At 36.8% G+C, this 23,026-nt stretch overlaps 1 protein-coding gene across 4 annotated transcripts in view; it reads right to left on the bottom strand.

Annotated features, from left to right (window-relative positions):
* The window catches only part of Prkg2 (protein kinase cGMP-dependent 2), a 104,590-nt gene that overhangs the window by 78,411 nt on the left and 3,153 nt on the right, over positions 1–23,026 (bottom strand). For all 4 annotated transcript variants that reach the window (XM_004847993.3, XM_004847992.3, XM_087215894.1 and 1 more), the window contains exon 2: positions 15,960–16,433. In XM_004847993.3, the coding sequence (XP_004848050.2) occupies positions 15,960–16,433 (474 nt within the window). The remainder of the gene's footprint in view (positions 1–15,959; positions 16,434–23,026) is intronic.

The raw sequence follows: 23,026 nt of genomic DNA on the forward strand, positions 1-23,026 counted from the left end.
TCATGTCAATGCTACTTGACAAATGTTATCAACCATCCACTTAGGACATAAAAATTAATTTTAAAATGCTCATGATCTCAGAGATTTCCAAGATCCCATAATTTAGTTTAGTGTATAAATATATTGTAATATTCTACTACTGGAAAAGTTCTCTATGAACTTTTCTATAAACTAGATTATAAATTCTGGGATGAGTAAATCTTATCTTGATTTTGTCCTATTAAAGGGCAGTGTATAATACCAGTTAAAGATATGGATATTCAACTTTTCCTCCTACTATGATAGACAAGCTATTATCAACACAACTCTCTCTGCTCCCATGAAACAGCAACAAAAGATGATGAGACAGAGAGGGAGATATGTAGACAGACAGATAAAAATCTGTTAAAATGTTGAATATTCATCCATACAGGGATGACTTGAGGACCTAATACTTACAAGAGATCATAAGCCTGGCATTTATTTATGCTTTTCCCTTCGAGGCATTTGATGACTAGCCGGCCTTGATGTTTTGGCTTGAGTTTTGACTTTCTCCAAAGGTGAAACAAACAAAAGCTGGTGTTTAAGGCACACCACGAAGGAGGAACCGTGCTAAAGACCCAGGATGTCAAGTGGGCTATTTGAAAGGTTGCAAACTATGAAAAGGGACGAACCAAAACAGCACAACCAAAAGGGATTACCACTCCTCATCCCCACACACAAAATAAAGAACAGAAACCAACTACCAAATGAACAAAACACTATTTTTATTAAAATTACTTACTCCTAGTGTAACTGATTGCCAGAAACAAGGGAAAATCTTTTCTGCAAGGAGTTTTTTGGACCTTGAGCTTTTCAGGAAGGTGCTGTGCCGCTGAGCTACATCCCCGGCCTCCATAAGAAGTTAACAAAATCTAGACACTCAAATTTTCTCTAAAGTTTTTTCATAAGGAATATCTGACATGACATCTGAAATTACCAGGCATAACAAAAGAAAAAACTCAATGACTAAAGACCAAGAAAAAAAGACAGTAGAATCAGATCTATAGTAGATAAAATATTGTAGTTATTATGAATGGATCTTAATAAAACTGTAATTACTATGTTTAAGAAAATTAAGGATAAAATTAATGTCAGCAGAGAACATGAATTTTTTAAACAAACAAATGGAAACTGTAATACTGAAAAATACAGCATCTGGGGCTTAGAACACAATAGGCAGCTTTAAAAGTCTAATAAGATAAAGCTGAAAAAGAGTAGAAACTAAGTATATACAGGTACAATTAATGTACACAAGACTAGAGAGACTATAGGATGGAAAACAAAGAAAATACAGGTGACATGTGAGGAAAAATAAAGAAGGTGAACAGATGTATAATCCAGGCCACTGAAGAAAGGAAAATAATGTGGGAAAAAAATAATACATGAAAAGATATTTAAGAATTTTCAAAAATCAATGAGGAAAAAAATCAAATCAAAAACAAGAAACACTTCCAACTCGAAACAAAAAAAGTAAAATTAAAGTGATATCTAAGTCAAATTGTTGAAAAACAAAATACAAAGAGAAAACATATAAAAGTAGTGAAAAATAAATGACTAATAGGGCTAATCACTCAACAGAAATAACAGAAACAGAACATAGTAGGACATCTTCAAACTGCTTCACAGAGTCTATTTTAATAGCTATACCCAGTGAAAATAGCCTCTCAAAATGAAAGAGATATTCAAAATGTTTTCCCATTGGCAACAGATTCATAATTCAGGGAGAGTTCCAGATAGAAGGAATTCCATCATTTTCAGATGAAAACTAGCAGATAACAGAAGAAAGAAAGGGGAATAGGAAAAGTAAATATGTGAGTGACTAAATGAAGGTTGTCTTTATAAAAGAATAATAATAGTAATATGAAGTGTAAAGTACAGGATAAATCAATGTATAGAAACAGTAAAAAATGCAAGTGAATGAGAGACAATAAAAGGAGTTAGCAGAATTTAAGATATGGGCCCTGTTAAAAGTACTAATTCTAGTGCTATTAGAACTTTAATAAAGTACTGATGTGAATAATTTAGAGTAACCCCTGCAAGATTAGTCAAAGAATGTTTAACTAAAAAGCTAAAAAAGATAAAATGCTATAAAGACATGTATCCAAGGAAATGGCAAGAAAAAAAAGAAAAAGAAACTGAACTATAAAAAAAAAACTGAAGAAGTGGAACAAATAGATATCAAATATTAAAGCATTCGGGCCGGGGATTTAGCTCAGTGGTTTCGTCTCCTGCTGCGCAAGCACAAGGACCCAAGTTCAATCCCTGGTACCAAAAAAAAAAAAAAAAAAAAATTAAAGGATTCAATTTAAATCCAAATATTTTATATTTATATTATATTATAAATGTACTAAATATTCAATTAGAAGATAAGGTTGTCAGAATAATTAAAGGAAATACCATGTGTGTACTAATTATATAGATATAGGTACATATATAGGTACAGATACAGATATATATATATATACTTGTGTAATTATTCTAAGTACCAATGCACATGGTAATATAGCATCAAAATACATAAATCAATATTGATAAAATTAAAAGAAGAAAAATGTAAATTTCTCATAATTATTTTGGAAGAATAATAACTAATGAATAACTAATGAAATAACTAATGATAATAATAACCAATAATAATAATAATAATAACCAAATAATAATAATAACCAAATAACTAATGAAAAAAACAGACAAAAATAATCCAGAAACCAGAAGGTCTAAACAACTGATTATTCAACTTCACTTAATCTCTTCATCTACTTGATATTTTAAGCCTTTACTCAATAAATTCAAAATACACACACTTTTCAAGAGTCAATCAACCTTTGTAAAAATCTGCCAAATGGTGAATCTTAAAGAACAGCAAAGTTTCAACAAATCTCGTAAGATTGAAATAACACAGTACGTTCTTTGAATACAGAAGAACAAGTTAGAAGACAATTTAAAAAAATCATAAAGTCCTCAAGGGTTTGAGAACAGTGCACTACATTTCTAAACACCCACTGGTCAAAGATTAAATCATAAACTAAATCAATAATATTTTGAAATAAATAATAAAACAACATATAAAAATTAAAATGATGCGTAGAAATTTTTAATAATCACATAGATGTAACATATAGGAATAAAGATGATAAAGGAAAGACATAAGTGTCCATCTCAAAAACCTAGAAACATTAAAGCAAATCAAACAAAGAAAGAGGGAAAGGACATGAAAAAGACACATAAAATAATAAAAGCCAGAAGAAAAGGAAAATGAAGAGAATCAATATGCCCCAAAGTAGTTTATTTGAAAAGACTTATGATAAATTCATGGCAAGACAGAATGTTGAGGGAAGAGAAAGGGATAGAGAAGTATGGCGACTAACAGTAGAAATGAGGAGACATCACTACAGACATTAAAGATATGAAAAATGAGTGAATAACAACAACTATTCTGAAAAGTCAGAAGCAATGAAAAAAATCTCTAGAAAACTACAATTTACCAAATAGGATACAAAAGGAGCAGAAAATTTAATTAGCAATAAAGAAATTAAATAAAACCTATCCCACTTAGAAAATTCTAGATCCAAGTAACTTCACCACTAAAATTTCCAGGCATTTAAAGAAAAAAATATTAATTTAACAGAGTATTTTCTAGAAAATAGAAAAGAGAACTTTTTTCCAACTCACAGTGTCAGAATAGTGTTATAAAAAATCATATTATATGAAATAAAAATTAAAGCTAGTATCCCCTAAACATAAAGGCAAAAAAATATGCAAAATAGATTAAATTGAAAATTAATAATATAATTAACCACATAAAAAAGAACAGAAGAGCTATATAGCAAATCTAGTTTGATGCAGAAAATCTAGTTGATAAAATTAAATACTTATAATGATTTTTAAATTTTAAAAAGCTTTTAGCAAATTAACCTAATTAAACATTTTATATGTATAAAATAAAACCAAGCCAGAAAATATTACACTGTGAAACACTGAAGCTTTACACTTGGTACCAGAATGGAACACCACCCCAAAACTGAAGTACATCCCAAAACTGAAGTCTCAGCAAATTCAACAAAGAAGGAACAGAAGAAAAATTATCAAACATGTAAACATGGGGAAAGAAAAATTAAATTGCCATTCTTTCCAAAAGACATAGTTGGAAGGGCTGGGGATTTAGCTCAGTGGTTCCGCTGCCTGCCTCGCAAGTGCAAGGACTCGAGTTCGATCGCTGGTACCCCTCAAAAAAATGACTTTAAATTTGGGCCGGGGATTTACCTCAGTGGTTTCACTGCCTGTTACGGAAGTGCAAGGACCCAAGTTCGATCCCCAGTACCAAAAAAAAAAAAAAAGACAAAAGACATAGTTGGATATATGAAAACCTCAAAAGAATGTACCGTTAAGTTATCAAAATTAACAACTGATTTCAACAATGTCACCAGATATAAATTCAATGTAAAAATGTAATTATGTATTTATATTCCAGCACCAAATAATTAAAAGTAAAAAATTATAAATGACATCATTTAAGATAGGCTAAAAAAATTAGCTATGCAGGATTATATCTAACAAAGATGGATATCTACATAGGAAAGTAGAAAATATGATTATGAGAAATGAAAACCTAAGTAAATGGAGGGATATCTTATGGTTGTGGTTGAATGAATACATTTTAATATGTTAACTCTATTCAAACTAGTCAGGTTCAATGAAATTCTAACTTATGCTTTTTAAAATTGTAAAAATGGGGCCGGGAATTTAGCTCAGCAGCATTGCACCTGCCTCGCAAGCACAAGGTCCTGAGTTCAATCCCCAGTACCAAAAAAAAAAAATGAAATTATAAAAACGGACTGATTCTAAAATTCTTATAGTCATAAAAAAAAAACTCAAGAAGAGCCTTAAAAATTGAAGAACAAAAACAAAGCTAGAATACTTAAAGCAATGGATAACAAGAACTGTTGTCAATCAAAATAAGTGGGATTATGTTATTGGCATAACGATGGGCAAAAAATGAATTCCAGAACAGAATTCAAAGTCCAGAAACTGGCCTCTATACACAGATACCCAATGTACAACAATAATTGTATCATACCTCTGTGAGGGAAAAAAAAATCCATGGAAAATACATTGAAAAGTACTCACCATTGTTAATTATGAAGGGGAAACAAGCTAAAGGAACAACAAGATAACACTCACTACACACTCACCAGATGGCTATAATGAAAAAGATCGCCAGCGGCAAAAGCTGTTGAGTAAGTGGAAGAACTTAACACACACAAATTGCTGGTGAAGTATATTTCTGTTTTGGAAAATTGTTTAGGCATCTATGTTAAATTTCAACTTAGAAATAATGTACTGTTTAGCTATTTCACTTCTAGGTTTCTATGTGTCATACATATGTGCAACAAAAAATGAGAAAAAATATTCCTAGCAGCATTGCAGATAATTACCAACTACCAGAAGCATCTCTATGTCCATCAATAGAAAAACTGATAAATTCTTATTAGTCATAATAACACTATATAGCACTATAAAGCATAAATACTATATAGCAAAGAAAATAAATCACTTCCCTATACAATAACACAAATAAATCTCACTATATAAACAAAAGAAGCCAGAGTCTATAGAGTACACTGTATAATTTCATTAAAATATAGTTCAAAACTATGCAGAAATGGATCTAGTAGTGAAGAGATCAGCGATCTCTGAAGTGTGTAACGGGTAGAGGCTGGCAGCGGCCCAACAGGCTTTGGAGGGTCTAGTAGTGCTCTATTTTCTGGCAATGTTGGGTGATTTCATGGATGTACTCACTTTATTACTTGTGTACATTAACAAACTAATTTAAATAATTAGATAATTTAGATAATTTAAATAAAAATAATAATTTTTTTTAAAAAAAAACATGTATGGCTTGGAAATCGAAAAACCCTAGGTTCAAATTTTGGCTCTGCTTTCTCACAGCTTCACGATCTTGGACAAGTTATGGAACCTTTTTGAATCTCAGACTTCTCATCGCGGTGAGGGCAGGATAATCATACCAGCTTCATAAAAATATTATGTGCATGAGCTTAATAATGTGCCAGTAAATAATAAGTAGTAATAGTAGTAGTTGGCAATGGAAATAGTAATAGCATGTTTTTCTAGGGGGAAAAATAGGAAGTGGTAAGTTCTAGAAACCACAGAGCAATAAGGCGCTTCTAGGACCCTCTACCGAGTTCAAAGTTCCTCTGTGGGAATACATCTCAATCTCACAGCCACCGGAGGCACATCAGCGATCCTTCTGCAATCCTTTTAAACCCCCACTTGCACAGTTGACATTCCTGGAAGCAATAAATTACCCTCCTCTAAGGAAGGGTAATTTGTTTCAGGAACTGTCCCTCACCAAAATTCTTGTGCTGGGCCCTCAGTCCTCCTGAGTCATGTGTCTCAAAGGCCTCTGCTGTCATTGCTTTTGCCACACTCACCCATGTTACCTCCCAAGCTTCTTTGCAAAAGCCTCAGTGAAAAGCCAGGGGCCAAGAGCCTCTGCTTTCTTTCCAGGCTACCAAGAGTTCTTGTAAGGACAGGGCCTGTAACAACTGAACCTGTGTGGCATTTCACAGCTTGGCTATACTGTATATACAAACAGAAAGCACATGGTAAGGCATATTTATTAAGGGCAAAAGATCTGAAGCTGGCCTGGGAGGATCTGATTCCAAGTTCTGCCATTTATTAACTATGAAACCTTGGGCAAGTCACTTAACCTCTAAGTTTTCTCATCTGTAAACCAGCAAGAGACACAGTCCACTGAATTTCAGTGAGAATTAAACCAGCTAACAACAGAAAGCACAAAGAACAGCACATACAGAGTTAAGCTACATCAGAGTTAGCTGGTACTATAAGCCAGCCAGTTTAAAAGTGTTAGAACAGGTGTGAAAGCTCTCTAATTAAGACCTATCTTTATTTGTGGTACTACCAGGTACTGCCAGGCCCACTGAGCTACTTCCTGCCCCCAAATACACCAGCGCTTTTTGTCTCCACGTAGCCCACTCAGCCCTCAAAACCCAGATTGAGATTTTCTCTTTTACAGGATCTTCCTGATCCCACCAGGTCGAGTATGCTCTTTTTCCCTTTGCGCACCTAAGGCTTAGGTTATTAAGATTGACATAAACTTTAATTTTTCCAAAGAAACTCTGTTCTTTAAAGGTGCAACTTACTATTTTCATGCACTCACTATCTAACGTCTAGCACCATACTTGCCCTATACTAGGACTTCATCAAAAAAAGAAGAAAGAGAAAGAGAAAGCGGAAGAACATACATATTCTTTCTCTGTGTTTAAACAGTATGAGTACAGAGACAAGAGTAAGCTTGAAAAATTTCAGGCACCTAATAAATAAGGCACAGATAATAAATAGGATAAACACCTCTTTATTTCCTGTCCCCGCCAATAAAACATTTTTGAGAAATAAGCCAACAATGACAACAAAAAATACCTCATGAAAGCACAGGTTTGTTTATAAATTGGGAAACCAGTAAGCAAAAGAAGAGGTCATTCCATGGGTAATCAATAAACAAGCATGGCTCTCTCCTGTCAACTCTCTTACCTACTGCCCACGTAATCAAACACGCAAGTAATTTAATCATATTTGCTGTTCCTTCATGTCCACAACAAACATTTCTCTCTTTTAAGATTTTGCAGGTGACCCTATTCCCCTTAGAATCAAAGAACAGAGTTCAATAATGAAACATTGAAAACAACCAAAACTTACAAGGAAGTTAATCTGACACACTGAATGATATGCATATTCATCACTGTGGGGCATGGTAATTAGGTATGCAAGGTAAATAGTTTCGGAAAGGTCTATAATTAGTATTCCTCTCGAGTCATCAGATTGACTATTGGCAGAGTCAGCTGCAGGGAGGCCTGTTCCTATAACAGCCCGGTCCTCCATTGTGGCCGCGCATTCTGATCATTAGGGGTGGCCTTATAGCTCCAAATGCCTGGCCTTTCACCTCAAACCACTCCTTGGGAGCTGGACTCAGGGATCAGTATTTTTATATTCCCTGAGTGCTCACAAAGTACACTGAAGATTACAAATGACAGCTGTCAACATGAAAATATAAGAGTTTAATCTTACCTTCCTCTTTATTTCCATATCCCTGGACTGCGAATATACCTTCACTGATTACTCATCAAGCAATCCATCACTAATTAATATTAGTTAATGACAGCTGATTAACAACAATCAATTAATGTTTACTACAAGACTTTGACATGGCTTGTCCTCTTTTAAGATATAAATACAAAAAAGGAAGAAGTCTTTACTCTTCTCCTCCCAACAGCTTGTCTGGAACCTGAAATATAGCCAGGCACCTAGAAACACACTCAAGCCAGCCCTAGGACTCTGAACATTTTTTTAAGTTGTGATAAAATATATATGACATAAAATGTGCCATTCTATTTCAAAGTGTACAGCAGCCATCACCACCATTCGCCTCCAGAACTTTTCTCATCTTCCCAGCTCGATACCTGTTATATACTCTCACAGTTCCCTCCATCCTTTCTGCCCTGGTAATCTCTCTTCTACTTCAAGTCTCTATGTATGTGACCACTAGCGATCTCATATAAGTGAAATCGTTCAATACTTGTGTGTTTTGAGCTTGGTTTATTTCATGCAGTTCAATGTCTTCAAGGTTCATTTATGCTGTAGCATGGGTCACCCCTTTTTAAAGCCTGAATAATACCCCACTCTATGTACACTCTGGAGACACTGCATTTTCATTATCTATTCATCTATCAATAAGCACTGGGTGGTTTTCATCTTTTGGCTATTGTGAATAATGCTGCTATGACCATGGATGAGCAAAGCTCTGGTCTTGTACATGTGGTTTTGCATAGGCATATGGCCACCATTCTTAATCAGAGACCTCACCTCAGAGATGTACAGGAGCTTGGTATAATGTGCCAGATTCCAATATGCCCTTGTAACTCTAACCCTGCTTTCACATTCTTCTACAATATTTTCCCTTGTGTGATGAGAAAACCTGTGACTTGTTTCTCATCAACAAAATGAAACAGTGATGGGAGGGACATCCCAGGTCTGTTCTAAGACTTTGTCTTGTAAAAAAGCTTTCCACATGGCTTTGAAAAAATAAGTTGCCCTGTGCTGAAAGGTCTGTGAGAAGGCAGGAAGAGACCTCCAGTTGATGCTGTGCAAGAAAATGAGGACCTCAGTCCTACAACCATAAGGAATTTAATTCTGCCAACAATCATAAGAGTGTGAAAGAGGACCCCTTTCCTGGGAAAGCCATGAAAAGGGACACAGCTAGTTGAGCCTTTGATGGCTCTCTTGTGAGATGAGAGCAGATGACCTAAGTAAGGCACTGCTGGACTCCTGACCCATAGATACTGTGAGCTTTCAATGATAAAAACAGCTGGCTGCAGCACATGTGCCATAGGTTTACCACCACTGGTTAGAGGCTTCTGACTCCCGGAAAGAAGACAGGACAGAGGGAGGAAGTGAGTGGCCAGCTGTCAGGAGTCTCTGAGGCTGCTCAAGCTTCCCAAACTGACTCCAGCCACTCCTAAATTTCCCCAGGCTTTTTATCTTTCCCTTTCTTTGAAGCTTAACAGCTCCACTCACTCAGCCCCAGCTCCCCCAAAAGCCTGAGCCTGGTGGCACAGCCTGGGGCACCATTCACACTGTGTACTGTGGTAGACAGTCCTCGTTGGACACTGAACCAGCCTAAACCCTGGGCTAATGAGCCACCAACACTACCTACAGCCTTGAGCAAGGTGACAGATGACTGAGTTTTAACCTCATCATTGTTGATTACATGGAAGAGCAACACCAGTGGTTAGGCAAGTCCAAAGCCTCCATGAGCTAATGTATGGAAAACTGCCAACACCTAATAGGTAACTGACAACTTCCTTTACTCATCCCATGCCCCAGTAGCTGGTTCCGTGTTCTGGGTGTCTACATGCAATCATTGCTATAAAACATACCTTTTGTTTTTAAACATGCTGACAACTTTCATTAGACACCCAGATCACCTAGCTGCCTTCACCCAGAGCTTCTAGCTATCAGACCACCACACAACTGGACTTTGTGTCTTCTCCCAAGACAGCTTCATTGTTTTGCCCTTTTGAAAATTCACATTAAAGAAATAGTATTTATCAGTATATACACCCAATTTTTAACTGTCTAGCTGATGAGTAAGAGTCTATAGGTATACTTCCAAAATATCTTTACTCATCTGTATCAAAACAAGGTATGGAACCTCTCAAAGAGCAACGTGTAAGTATCTTCATGGAAAAAGAAATCCCCTGCCCCTTAGCAAAATTCCCTTCTACTGCACACTGGTACCAGAACAGCACTTTCTGAAAGCACCATTTTCAGGGGGAAAGAACAATAGCAGAAGCCAGGTATGGTGGTGAACACCTGTAATCCCAGCACTTGGGAGGCTGAGGCAAGAGGATCACCCTGAGTTGGAGGCCAGCCTGGGCTACATAGTGAGTTCAAGGCCAGCCTGAACTACAGCGAGACCCTGTCTCAAAACAACAGCAACAACAACAACAATAGAAGAGTTGTTTCTAATCATAGCATTTAAAAACTTTTTATTTCTAATTATATATTTAATTTTTTCCAAGGTTTCCCAACTGAAATGTGAAAAGTTCTCATAATTTTCATAATGGAAAAATAATCTCTACAAATGGTGAGAATGGAAGCCAGATAGAAGGTGATCTGGTTCTGAATCCTGGTTCCAAAATTAAAAGCTAAGGAACCTTAAAGGAATTACACAATTCCGTGTGCCTCTGTATTCTCACATGTAACATGCAGGTGATAAGACAGGTTTGTTGTGAGAATTACATGATTCTCTATTGTAAAGCACTCAGGGTGGTGGCTTATCCAAAATTAGTAACATTATTTTTTCCATAGAAACTTTCCTATTTAACAAAGGAAACATATTTCTCTAATACACATTCAATGGCTCAGTACTGCTTTACAAAGGAAGCACAAATAATAACAACATACTCTTCCTCCTCCTTTTCCACATCTTCCTTAAATGCGTGACTCACTAGCATTTTCCACTTTTACCTATCCTGCTCCTGGGTGGGAGTGACAAATAAAACTAATTGTCCTTCCTAAAACTAGAGGCAACATTTGAAGTCAGATGGCATGTCTTTGTTTTATCTTTCCTTTTCATGAAAGAACAATAGTTTCAAATGATAGTTTAAGCATTCTTAGAAAAAGGCAGTCATACCAGCTACTTGCCAGATGTCTCTGATTAATCTGCCTGTGCTCCACCAGACGATCAGCACGAGCTGGTAATTCTGCTCTGCCAGTGCTAAAGTTTGCTAAACAATGTCTACATAAACAGGAAACTTAATTTCAGTAAAAGATCTGACTTCTGGACGCATGGTTGTCTTGGTGCTCATGGCAAGTCTGAGACAGAAATTTTATCTGAGCTCTTCCCTTCATTCCTTTGCCTCAAGGCTTCAGCCTTGAGAAGTACTGTATTCATCCAGGAACCCGTATGTGACCTCCACATAATACACAGTTTGAGCCATCAGATGGGTCAAACCCCTTCTCTGTGTTCTCTTCTCACAGTCCTGAGCTGAGAGGCTGCAGTTCTTGGTAACCACTGATGCACTGGGCAGGCTCTGGGCAGGAAGCACCACCGATCTAACTCCCAATCAATGGGAGATGCCCTCGTCAGGGAGGTGCTGCCCAAAATTGTCTGCCTGGAGGCCTCTCACTCCTGTAGGTAGATCTGAGAACACTAGGGTAGCTTAGAGAGAAGAACTCATCTCAATCAGAAATCTCAGAGCCCAACTTCACTCCTCACCTTCCCTGGTGCCTCCTGCCACTCCCCTGCACTTGCTGCTGGGTTTCTCCAGGAAGGAAGGTAACGTGGAACAAAGTCTAAGGTTCTAGCTCAAAGGTCTTCTGATGTTCACCATATTAATTTCAGATCAGAGATCAGAATATCTGATAGACTGTACTACTCTGACTCATCTAGTGATTTATAATAAATACTTCAATAAAGCTGAGTGTCTATAATAGAAATGGGCTACATGCCTACATAGCTGTCCGTCTTTGAAGATCTAAAATGGTCCACTGGCAGAAGGCCAACTCACCACAAAGGGCTAGGCAGGTTCGGTGTAGCTTCATAGCAATTCCACTTTGTGCCCACCTCAACCTCACAGGCACATTCTCATTCCCTGTCTCTTTGTCCAAAACTTAGCACTGGTCTTACTTTGTCCATAAAGTGTTCCCAAACTCCACTAGGTCATAATTCTCATCCCATGCAATAGCAATTAGACAATAGCAATCTAGAACCACAGTATGGAATATAGTTAGACCCATGTGGGTATTTAATTTTTAAATTTGTTAACATTGAAAATCCAGTTGTGTAGTGACACTAGCCATATTTTGAGGGCTTATGACACATCTGGCTATTGTCTACCTACTGGAAAGCACACATTATAGAACATTTTCTTCACTGCAGAAAGTCCCACTGGATAGCCCTGAATTATTTGAGAACTTGATCTTAAAAAGCAGACCCTGGAATTTTGCAAGGAAATTTCCAGAATTCCCCAATGCCATTTATGTAAGTTTCTGCATGTAAAGCATGGAAGTGCAACTATTTAAATTACTCCTTCAGACCCTAAAACTACACCTAGTGGGTACAGGTCAAGGATGTAGGTAAGAGCTGGAGCTGCCTTGGAGGGGAGGCGACTCACTGACCATTCACAGTAACTCCAAGCACAGAGGACTCAGAAAATTACAGACTGGTACGTCAGGAGTTTTAATTTCTCATGAATTACTGAAATGGAATCCTCAAATTCTGACTCTATCATTCCCTCAAATTGTTTCCCCAGGTTCCTATCAGTTCTTCTATCTCCCTAGTTTGTTTGTTTTGTTTTGTTTTTTTGGTACTGGGGATCGAACTCAGGACCTTGTGCTTGCGGGGCAGGCGGCGGAACCACTGAGCTAAATCCCCGGCCTTATCTCCCTAGTTTTGCTGGTTACAGGAAAGCTGTGCATGTTCCCTCAGTTTCTTGCTATTCTTTTTGACAAAAATATGGAAAAGCCATTCAATGGTGAGGATGAACTTTATCCAAAATGTAGTTGATACACACAGGAACAAATTTAGTCTTAAATTCGTTCAGGAAACTTTATAACAGTTCAACAAGGAAATTATGAGACCCTCAGAACAAACAAGGGATCCATTTTGACTAAGGATCTTAACTGTTTTAATGTTCCACAAGTGCTGTTAGAAAAGTAGCCATACCAACAGATACTGGGCATTGTCCTCTTATCAGGGAAGGACACTCCTATCTTCTTAATGCTCTAACTTCTAGAAAATTGTTTCACAAAAAAGAGAAAAATATACAAAGTTTACTTCTGCCTTTTCTCCAGAACTAAAACTATTTGGAAATAAAAGTGGAATTGTTAATGTTGAGCACTTTTGAAACACTAAAAAATTAAGTTTCCAAACTGATGAAGTTAAGCTGTGTTTAACCAGTTATTTCAGATCCAGAGAAAGATATATTTGTACTTTTGCAAGGGAAATTGAGGCACAAACCAGTCAATAAAGCCCATGTTCTACTTCATTTATAAATGTAGAGCCATAATAAGACTCTGTGGGGGCCGGGGATTTAGCTCAGTGGTTCCAGTGCCTGCCTCGCAAGCACAAGGTCCTGAGTTCGATCCCCGGTACCAAAAAAAAAAAAAAAAAAATAAGGCTCTGTGAAAGCCAGTGAGAATCATTAGAACTAGAAAGATCTAGTTTGTAGTCTTCAGGACTAATCATCAAGAAATCAATTAGTCCTTTTCTTTGTCCTGACCGCAGCATGGGCTTGTACCTGCTTCACTTGCCTTCGGGGTGAGGGAATCATCAATAACTCTCCTTCAGGAGATACGTTGCCTTTCCTATACCCTACTCACTACAGACAGTAGAAAAAGAGTGTGGTATGGCTTAGAAACTGACAATGCATAACTACTGATTTCTTTGCCTGATTAAAACAGAGCTAATAAAGAAATTCAAAGGAATATGCTTATCTCAGATTATTCACTACCACGAGAATGGCATTTTGTTCTCAAGGTGAGCACAAGTCTTTGAACAAAGTAAATGGTTCAAGAGGAGAAATCTGGTAGCATATATAGGGAGAGACTCAAAGAAAATGAATTGCAAATAAATAAATAAATAAGAAGATGAATTGCTAAGAAATGTTCTTACACATCTTGTACATGAAAGCACACTGCTGTTGTACTTATGCACACGTACACTGTAGTATAATGCATAATATTAATCCTATCATATGTTCTAATATTCCAAGAAGAACACTGGGGTGATATTCAATTTTTAAAAATCAAATGAAAGTATGTGAATTCATACTATTAAAATAAATACATATTACTTTTGAAAGGAAATAGATAAGACCTTTCTAACCAATTGATAACAAAATGTTTGACTTAATGAAGCACTCCTGAAGTGTAATATTAATCAGATTTCTTTCACTCACAGAATAGTATGATTAATACTCCGGTATGACTAGTTTCCTTAACAAGTACTTATTGATCATTCACTATGTAGCAACTACTGTCAACAAACTGAAGAGTTAAACCTCCCTTTATAATTTTGTTGTCAAAATTAATCATTTTTATTTGTGTAAGTTGGATGTTTTATCTTAATTTATAGTACGTGTGTCTGTAAATAAATTAAAATTTGATTTAATTTCACAGATCCTACATTTTGCAACAAAGATCCAGGATAAACCAAGACATTATCAGGCAAAGTATTTCATTTCAATTAAGTACTTACTTATAATAAGTACTTACCTATTCAAAAATAATGTGCAAAGGGGCCCTAACTCACATTTCTAATCAATCTTAACTGCTGAGGATAAACAAACCCTAGCCACAAAAGAGATTACACATATACAGACACTCACACATTATATGTTCTTTTAAAATTCTAATTTTTGCTCCAAAAATAAAGAAATGATAAGGAGATGGAAATGCTAATCACCCTGATTTGGTCTGTAAAGGCTGTGTACACACGTATACAATGTACCTCACACTGTATCCTATAAATATGTATCATTATGATGTGTACATTTTTAAACACTTTTAAGAGAAATGATTCTATTTCTTAAAATTAATTCTAGCTTTTAATAGTTCCTCTGCCTGAAAAGCCCTTTCCACCTAGTCCCCGTTCCTTTTTGCCCTTCAGATCTCAGTTGAAGGTCACCTCCTCAGCCAGGCCTTCACCACGTCCTGCTCTTAATGCCTCTTTCCTCCACCCCCACTCCAGACACTTTCATCATATTACTTACCCCAGTTAGTAATTACACAATTCTTATTTGTTTCTGCAATCACTGTCCATCTCTCAAATGCAAAGGCCTCTGTATCTATTTATTTTAAGTATCTAACACAGTGGCTGGCAGTGTCGTGCTCAATAGAAACCGTGGAGACAGTGAATGAAGTCAAGTTCCTCTGAGCCTCATTAACTTTCTTTCTGGTGATGCTTACAGATTAACTACGAAGAAGCGCTTTTGCTATATGTGGTCATATTTAGTTGTAATTTGGGTATACTTTTTTATGTTTATTCCACTAGAAATAAAAAGTATAGACATCCTAAAACCACTTCATCATTCTTCTAGGGGCTCAAGACAATGGAAATGACTATCAGTAAATTTAGTCCGTCAGTTACATCTGCCTCTGTACCTATAAATACAAATGTTATTACCTCAAAGTCCCAGGAAAGTACAATTCCTGCTTTAAAGAAAACTTCTGCTTAATGTGAGATATGTTTGTAAAACAAACCCATTTTGGAAACTTCTGTCTCCAAATCTGAGAGTTGACACACGGTTTGGCATTCAGTACCTTCCTCCATAATATCACTCTAATTTTTCACAATATAAGGCCATCTGCATTAGGAGGGCTTGAGAACTGCTTACCTGGAGTCCTTTCTGACTCTCACTTTCTCAAAGGAAAACTCAGGGGGTTTGTTGAGGTCATAGGTCCGGGTTGTTGGCTCAGCAGACACTCCTGCCTTCGCTCCCCTCCTGCTATGGAGAGACACCAATCCTGAGGTCTTCCGGTGAACCTCCAGAGGCACTTTCTCCAGGGAGGCCTGCAGCGGGCCTCCTCCCTGCATGTGCACCACATCCTGCAACTTGTTCAGCTGGATGCACTTGTTCTGGAGCTCCTCTGTGAGCTCAGCAATGGCCACAGTCTGCTTCGACAGCTGCTCCCGCAGCTCCTTCAGATGGTACTCCCGCTCTTGGATCTCAGCATCCTTCCTCCTCAGCTCTCTCTCCAGCTCCACCACCTTGCTCCGAAGGGCATCAGTGCTGAGATTCCCAGCATGGCCATCTTGATGCTTGGAATGTTTGGGTTTCACTGAACCATTTCCCATGCTGCCCTGGGACCTGAGAAAGTGCAGATAATTGAGAATGACCAAATGGAGCTCTGTTTTCCCACAGCCTGACCTTGCCTCTCATTCCAATGAGACAGAAGCAGAGCAGTCATCCTTGTTTGATGAGCAATCAATTTCCCCATGCTTCCAGAACGAAAGCTAGTGAATGATTTCCTTTATCTCCTTTATCCCTCCAGGAGAAGGAGTTGGCATTTGGGTTCATTCCTCCCCTTTCTTTGCACAAGTATGGCACCTAAATGTTTTGCATAAACAGCCTGGGTTACCTGCTGTTCTCTTTGGTCATTTTCTCTGGACAGCTGTCAAAAGCATCACAACAAGACTACGATTTCGATGTCGGCATGGCAAAAGATAAGATGCAAAGGAGCAGCTACAGCAACAGAGGCTTGGAAATGTCACAACTCTCACAGCTCCCTGTGCAACTACACAGTATGAAAGCTTCCCTTTATTTAGAAAAAGCCACATCTGCATTCTGTGCAAGGTGGAAGCAGACTTTGTGTTGCTTTATTAGCACTTTTCTCCTGCTGTAGGTACTAAAAAGTGTTGTATTTCTCATAATGCTTACTGTTAAAAACTTCTAGACTGTGGTCTCTAGAAGGAAATGGAGGCATGGAGATTCTTCTGCATTCCTTACTTTAGATCCTAAAGTCAAGGTTGTCCAAAACATGCTGACCTATGGTGTGAGGCTCCATTCTTTTCTTATTGAGAAATCCTTAGTGTAGGCCCCAAAGTAAGCACTGCTTCTGTAAGTCTCAGGACATAACAGAAAGATCAGGAAGTACGGAGGATGATTTTAGTTGATTCAGAATTATCTTTTTCTAGCTCAATAGCTTATTTAGTGTAACACTTATTAAAAATATAAACAATTAGCACCAATAACTGATATTATTACTTAAGTGGGTGCTAAATTAAGTATATTAGGCTTACTAAGCCAATTCAATATAATTAAATGTAAATACATATAGGTAATAAGCACATACGAGCAAAATCATGAAAAGGAAACTCAAATCGGTGAAATTTGGAAAATACTACTCTGATTAATTCCCATAAGGCTGATGGTTTCTTAGGCTAGGTATTTCAGCTTCATATTATTGCAAATGCAGTTTTTGGTAGTCATAACAAAGAAGCATTACAGTATTTACAAACTAAGACTAAATTACTTCTAATTATCTTTAAGCGGGAAGGATGAAACTTCAAAGTTTTATAAATCACATATTCTTGCCACTCCTGCCTTCATAATTTCAAATTCAGATAGAAATTAAGTACTTTAGACTTAGTTCACCAGAAAGACATAGATATAAAGATGTAACACAGCTTCCAAGTTTCAAATAAACACAACCAAATAACCAATGAAGGTTACCTTAGATAAGACAGTACAAACAGAAAATAAACATACTTATAAAAGTAATCTTACAACACTGGGATATTCCTCATAAAACTTAGGCTCAAAGTAGTCATTCATAAACATCGGCCTACAGAGACTTGCCTTAATATATTGCAGAGATGTGGCAGATGCAGCCTTTAAGTTTCTGTTTACCTGGCAGCATTTACTATTCCCATATATTAAATACATATAAGAAGGCTTAAGAGACTAGAATTTGAAGAAGTGGCCCTAGATACACTTTCATCTTGAATAAGCAATTCAGAACATGACTGGGACCTGAGAATAAACTTGAATGAGATTCTAAATTACAGGCAGAAGAAAGATTCTCCCAAAGGTACTTTAAATTAGCATGAGCACAAATTTTTAACATGCAGAAGTGAGCCACCTTCTTGCTTTTTGGTTGATGGACAAGCATTCTCAAGCCAAGGAAGAAAGAGGAAAGGCCTTATAAAAAACAAAATCAAATATCAACACATTTAAAGTTAATATTAAACTAACAGCTCATTCTTTATTCATGTAACATGTTATTTACTAAGATCTAAGTGTCATGTACTACATCAGAGGCATATTCTTTTAAGGATCTGCAGTCAAATCTGACAGAGAAAACAATTCTAGCATCCTAATTATGAAAAGGCTTAGAATTATTTTGGTTTCATGAATGGCCTTTAAAAACTTCTGATCCAATCCAAGGCTTTACAAACCTGAGGATCAATTAGTGAAAGCGTATTAAATTCTCTCCAAACATCAACAATTCTCTGGTTTTAATAGTCAAGTCAGAGGCTGTATAAATCTTGTAAATATTTTAGGCTTTCAAAGTAGGGTTAAATGAAAGTAACATTTTTCAAGTCACTAATTTAAGATAAATAAGGTACTAAGTGGCCCACTACAAGTCCAATTTCTTAGTAAACCCGTTTAATTTTCAGTGGCCCTGAAGACCAGATTTCAAGTCTCTGGCTTCCTAAGACCAAATGAGATTCGCTGTGTTTCCTGTATCAGATCCAAAGATAATCTGTTTTTCAAATATGGATTAGAGCCACAAGAAGAAGTGAACTACAGGACGCTGCTTCATCAATCAGGCAACTCAGGTTATTAAAAACCATTCTTATATTCAGAGGGCAGTCCATGACATAATAAGCAATGACTATGGAGATAAGGACTGAATTTAACATGAGCAACAGAGTCAAGCCACTGGATGTTAGAAAAGCATCTTCCCTCTCCCAACTTTCTATATATTACTTCTCTGATGTGCTATTCTTATCTATAAAATGGATAGACTTGTATCTATCTCATAACGTTATTATGAAGATTATGTTTGTAAAGTACAATGCCTGCAATGCCTGCAAGTAGTATGCATCAAGCAAATAGCAGCTTTTTTCATAATATGAGGCTGGAGACAGCCACTTAAAGTCTTGACATCAAGGAGGCCCAGAGGAGATTATTTCTGGGTGGGACATTAAGTCCAGTAAACTGTGTTCCTTCCAGACAAGAGCCCTTTAGAGATGCAAGTATTCCCTTCAGGGAGGGAGCTTTTGCTTTCTCTGGATTATATCCTCTATTGAGAAAAGGAAGTCCTTTCAAAAGAGCAGCCTAGGAAGCAAGCCACACCAAAAGATGGCGAGTAGGAAAAGCCATTTAATATGATATAAATCCAATCCAGAACTGCAAAGACTCCTGGAGCTTTACAATTCCATCAGGTAGCCTCTATTTATTTTCACATAATACAGTGAAATTCTTAAACCAAAAATGTAATTAGATAATTACATATCTAGTAATTGTTACCTAATTATCTCTGAAGGTAACAAAAAAATTTATTCACTGGGAAGGTGATACTCTTCCACAGTAAAGGAGGAGAGAGAAGAATAAATAGTGGCATTTAGCAAGAAGAGAAGACTATGTAATAATAAATTTTTATTATTATATTAATTTTCTTGCCATTTAGGAAATGCAAGACACCAAATGACAAACAGAAAAGACACAGAAAATATGAAAATAGCTGCAAAGGCTCTTCCAAGCCTTTTAACACCTGGCAGTCAGTGTGGGAGGAGCTAGGCTTTGTTGTCTGTTTTTCTTTCTAAAGCAGTTTGAAACCAAATTCTTGGCTCTGATCTAGAAAATATCTGTTTCTTCCTCTACCCATCTGGAATCTGATATAAATATATTCACAGGCACACACACTTATTTATATGTATGTGCACCCACATGTATATCTGTAAATATGGGAGATTATAATGGTGGCTAAGATCCCCGTCTGAGCATTTTGCTTAGTGTATCTATGCCCTGAGCAGATAATGATCAATCACAGAAGAGAGAGACAGATGCACAGATGGACAGATAGATGAAATACTGCTGCACATCACCTAAAGTCTTAAGAAGGTTAAATGAGATGACCCATAAGAATTTAACAGTGCCTGGCATAAAGTATGTTTAATGTTAAATATTACTCTTATTATTATTATTAACAATATTTACCCCACAAAATAACTTATCTCAGTAGAAAAACTTATGCATCAAAAAAAGTACTAAATCAAGCTGGGCATGGTGTGGCACGCCTGCAATCCCTGCACTCGGAAGGCTGAGGCAAGAGGAGTGCAGCAAGTTCAAGGCCACCCTGAGCTGTATAATGAATTCAAGGCCAGCCTGAAACTCATAGTGAGACCCTGTCTCAAAAAAGAGTACTAAATCAATACAATATTACAGGACAACAAAGTCAAAGAACTGACTGTACCCAACTTTGAGACTCCCTAAAAAGCTGTACTAACCAAGACAGTCTGGAAAACAGAAGTGGCCATAAAGGGTCTGGTGAAAGAACAGACAAGTACATCCATCAATGAGACAGAAGAGAAAGCCAGAAATAGAGCTACACAATGTAATTAACTGGTCCTTGACCAAGAAGCAAACACAAATCAATGGGCAAATGGTCTTTAACACATTTTACTAGAAAAATTAGACATCCAAATGAAAGAAAAATCTAGACACAGGTCTTCCATCTTTCACAAAAATGAGCTCAAAATGGACCATAGACTAACATATGACCCAAAACCAACTACTAGAAGACAACATAAGAGAAAATCTAGGTGACGTGGAGTTTGATGATGACTTTTTTGGATAAACGACTAAAAGCAGAATTCAGAAAAGGAGAAATTGGTCATTTGAGCTTTAACATTAAACACCTCTTCAGAAGAAGAAAATTTTAAAAAAAAGAAGTCACAGACTGGGGAAGTACTTGCAAAATACATCTAATAAAGGAGGAATTCTTAATGCTCAAAAAAAAAAATGGCCAAAGGAGCTGAAGGGACACCTCATCAAAGATTTATAGATGGCAAACAACCATATAAAACATTGTTCAATGTCATGAAGTATTGGGGAATTCCAAATCAAAACAAGAAGGAAATGGCACTATACAAATTCAGATAGCAACAATCCAAAACGCTGACAGCACCAAAAGCTAGCAAGGACGTGGAGCAATAGGAACTCTCACTCGTTGCTAGTGGGAATGTTTCATGATGTGGACACTCTGGAAGACAAGGTGTCAATTTTCTCTAAAGCTAATCATGCTTCTTGGTATTCATTCAACTGATAACAAACGCATGTCTTCACTAAAACCTACACAGAAATGTTTATAGTAGCCTTATTTGTAATTGCTAAAACTTGGAAGCAACCATTGTCTTCCATTTGGTTAATGATAAACAAAACCATGATATATCCATATAATGGAATCACATTCAATAATAGAAAGTAACAGCAACCAGTGAGGAGACACACAGGCACTATATGACTAAGTGAAAGAAGCCTATTTGAACCACCTGTCCAATTCTCACTCTGTGGCATTCTGGAAAACAGCTTGAAGACAGTAAGAAGATCAGTGGTTGCCAGGAGTTTTGGAGTGAGGGGGAGGAGAAAGAATGGGTGTACCATAGGGACAAAGGATGTTTGGGGCAGTGAAATTATACTCCATGACACTGTCATCATCCACTTGTCAAAACCTATGGGAAGTACAATACAAGGAGTAATCCCTAATGTAAAATGGGGGCTTTCGTTAAAACTAGTAATTTATCAACATCGATTCTTCATTGTAACAAATACATCACACTGTTGTAAGATGTTAAGAACGGGGGAAACTGGTAGAGGGAGGATATACAAGAACTCTTTTATTCAGCCTATTTTTCTGTAAAACTAAAACTGCTCTAAAAGAGAAAATTAATTAATTTTTTAAAAGAACATATGCTAAAAATGAATGTAAGAAGATGATAGCACATTCAGGGAACTGGCTAAAAGGCATGATGGGTGGAAGAAAAGTGATGAGTAACAAAGCTAAGAAAGTAAGATACTGGGTAAGATACTGAAGAACTTCATATGTCACGTTATGATTTCTGGATTTTAATGTAAGCCAAGTTTTCTAAAGTTACATGGTGATATTTGTCCTTTAGAAAAACAATTGCTTGGAAATAAATATGGAACCAAGTGAAAAGCGCTTAAAGGAAGTAAGGAACTAAAGGCTTTTGCACCAATCCAAGAAGTTATAAGTAGAGGACTAAGGTCATCCCAGAGTGCCAACCCCATTCTAACGATGTGAACACAAACTAGAGAAATAAAAAAGGACCATCTCCATGACAATCAGAAGAGAACAACATTTTCACAGGAGATTTCATAAAAATTACATCTACAGGTAATTCTACAACTTCCTTTCCTTCAATAAATCACAAAAAGTACGATAGATTCTTTTTATGATATGGGCAGTTGAGCTGGAAATTAGGCAAGTGAACTACAAAAGTTTTTCTAGATAAAATTCTGTGTATGTGAAATTGAGGCATATCACTTTGTTGCTACCACTAGTTTGTCTCACCATAGTATTTTGAGAAAATAATTAACCATCTTTGGATATATAAATCCTTACTTCTTCTTGAAGCAAAACACACAGAATCATTCTGGTGAGAAACTAGTAAATTCCATATCGTTGCTACAATTAAAAGTATCTGTCCAGATGGCCTTTCGACTGTTGACCTAGGGCTCAGTTTTGAATCTACTTATTTTCTCTGTCCACAGCGCCTTCACTTGGAGAATAATTTTCTCTTGACATGCAGTTATAGGAGCTTACTGCACTAAAGTTTCAAATACCCTCGAGTCTAGTTTTTGAAGTCCCCTGTCTCCCAGCAGAACGTTCACAGTGAATTTTATGAATGCTGCCTATTCTATATTTTGATTGC

Source organism: Heterocephalus glaber, unplaced genomic scaffold (assembly GCF_053883595.1).
Source record: "Heterocephalus glaber isolate CG9 unplaced genomic scaffold, H.glaber_assembly_v1.0 deba00001454, whole genome shotgun sequence".
Lineage (NCBI taxonomy): Eukaryota > Metazoa > Chordata > Mammalia > Rodentia > Bathyergidae > Heterocephalus > Heterocephalus glaber.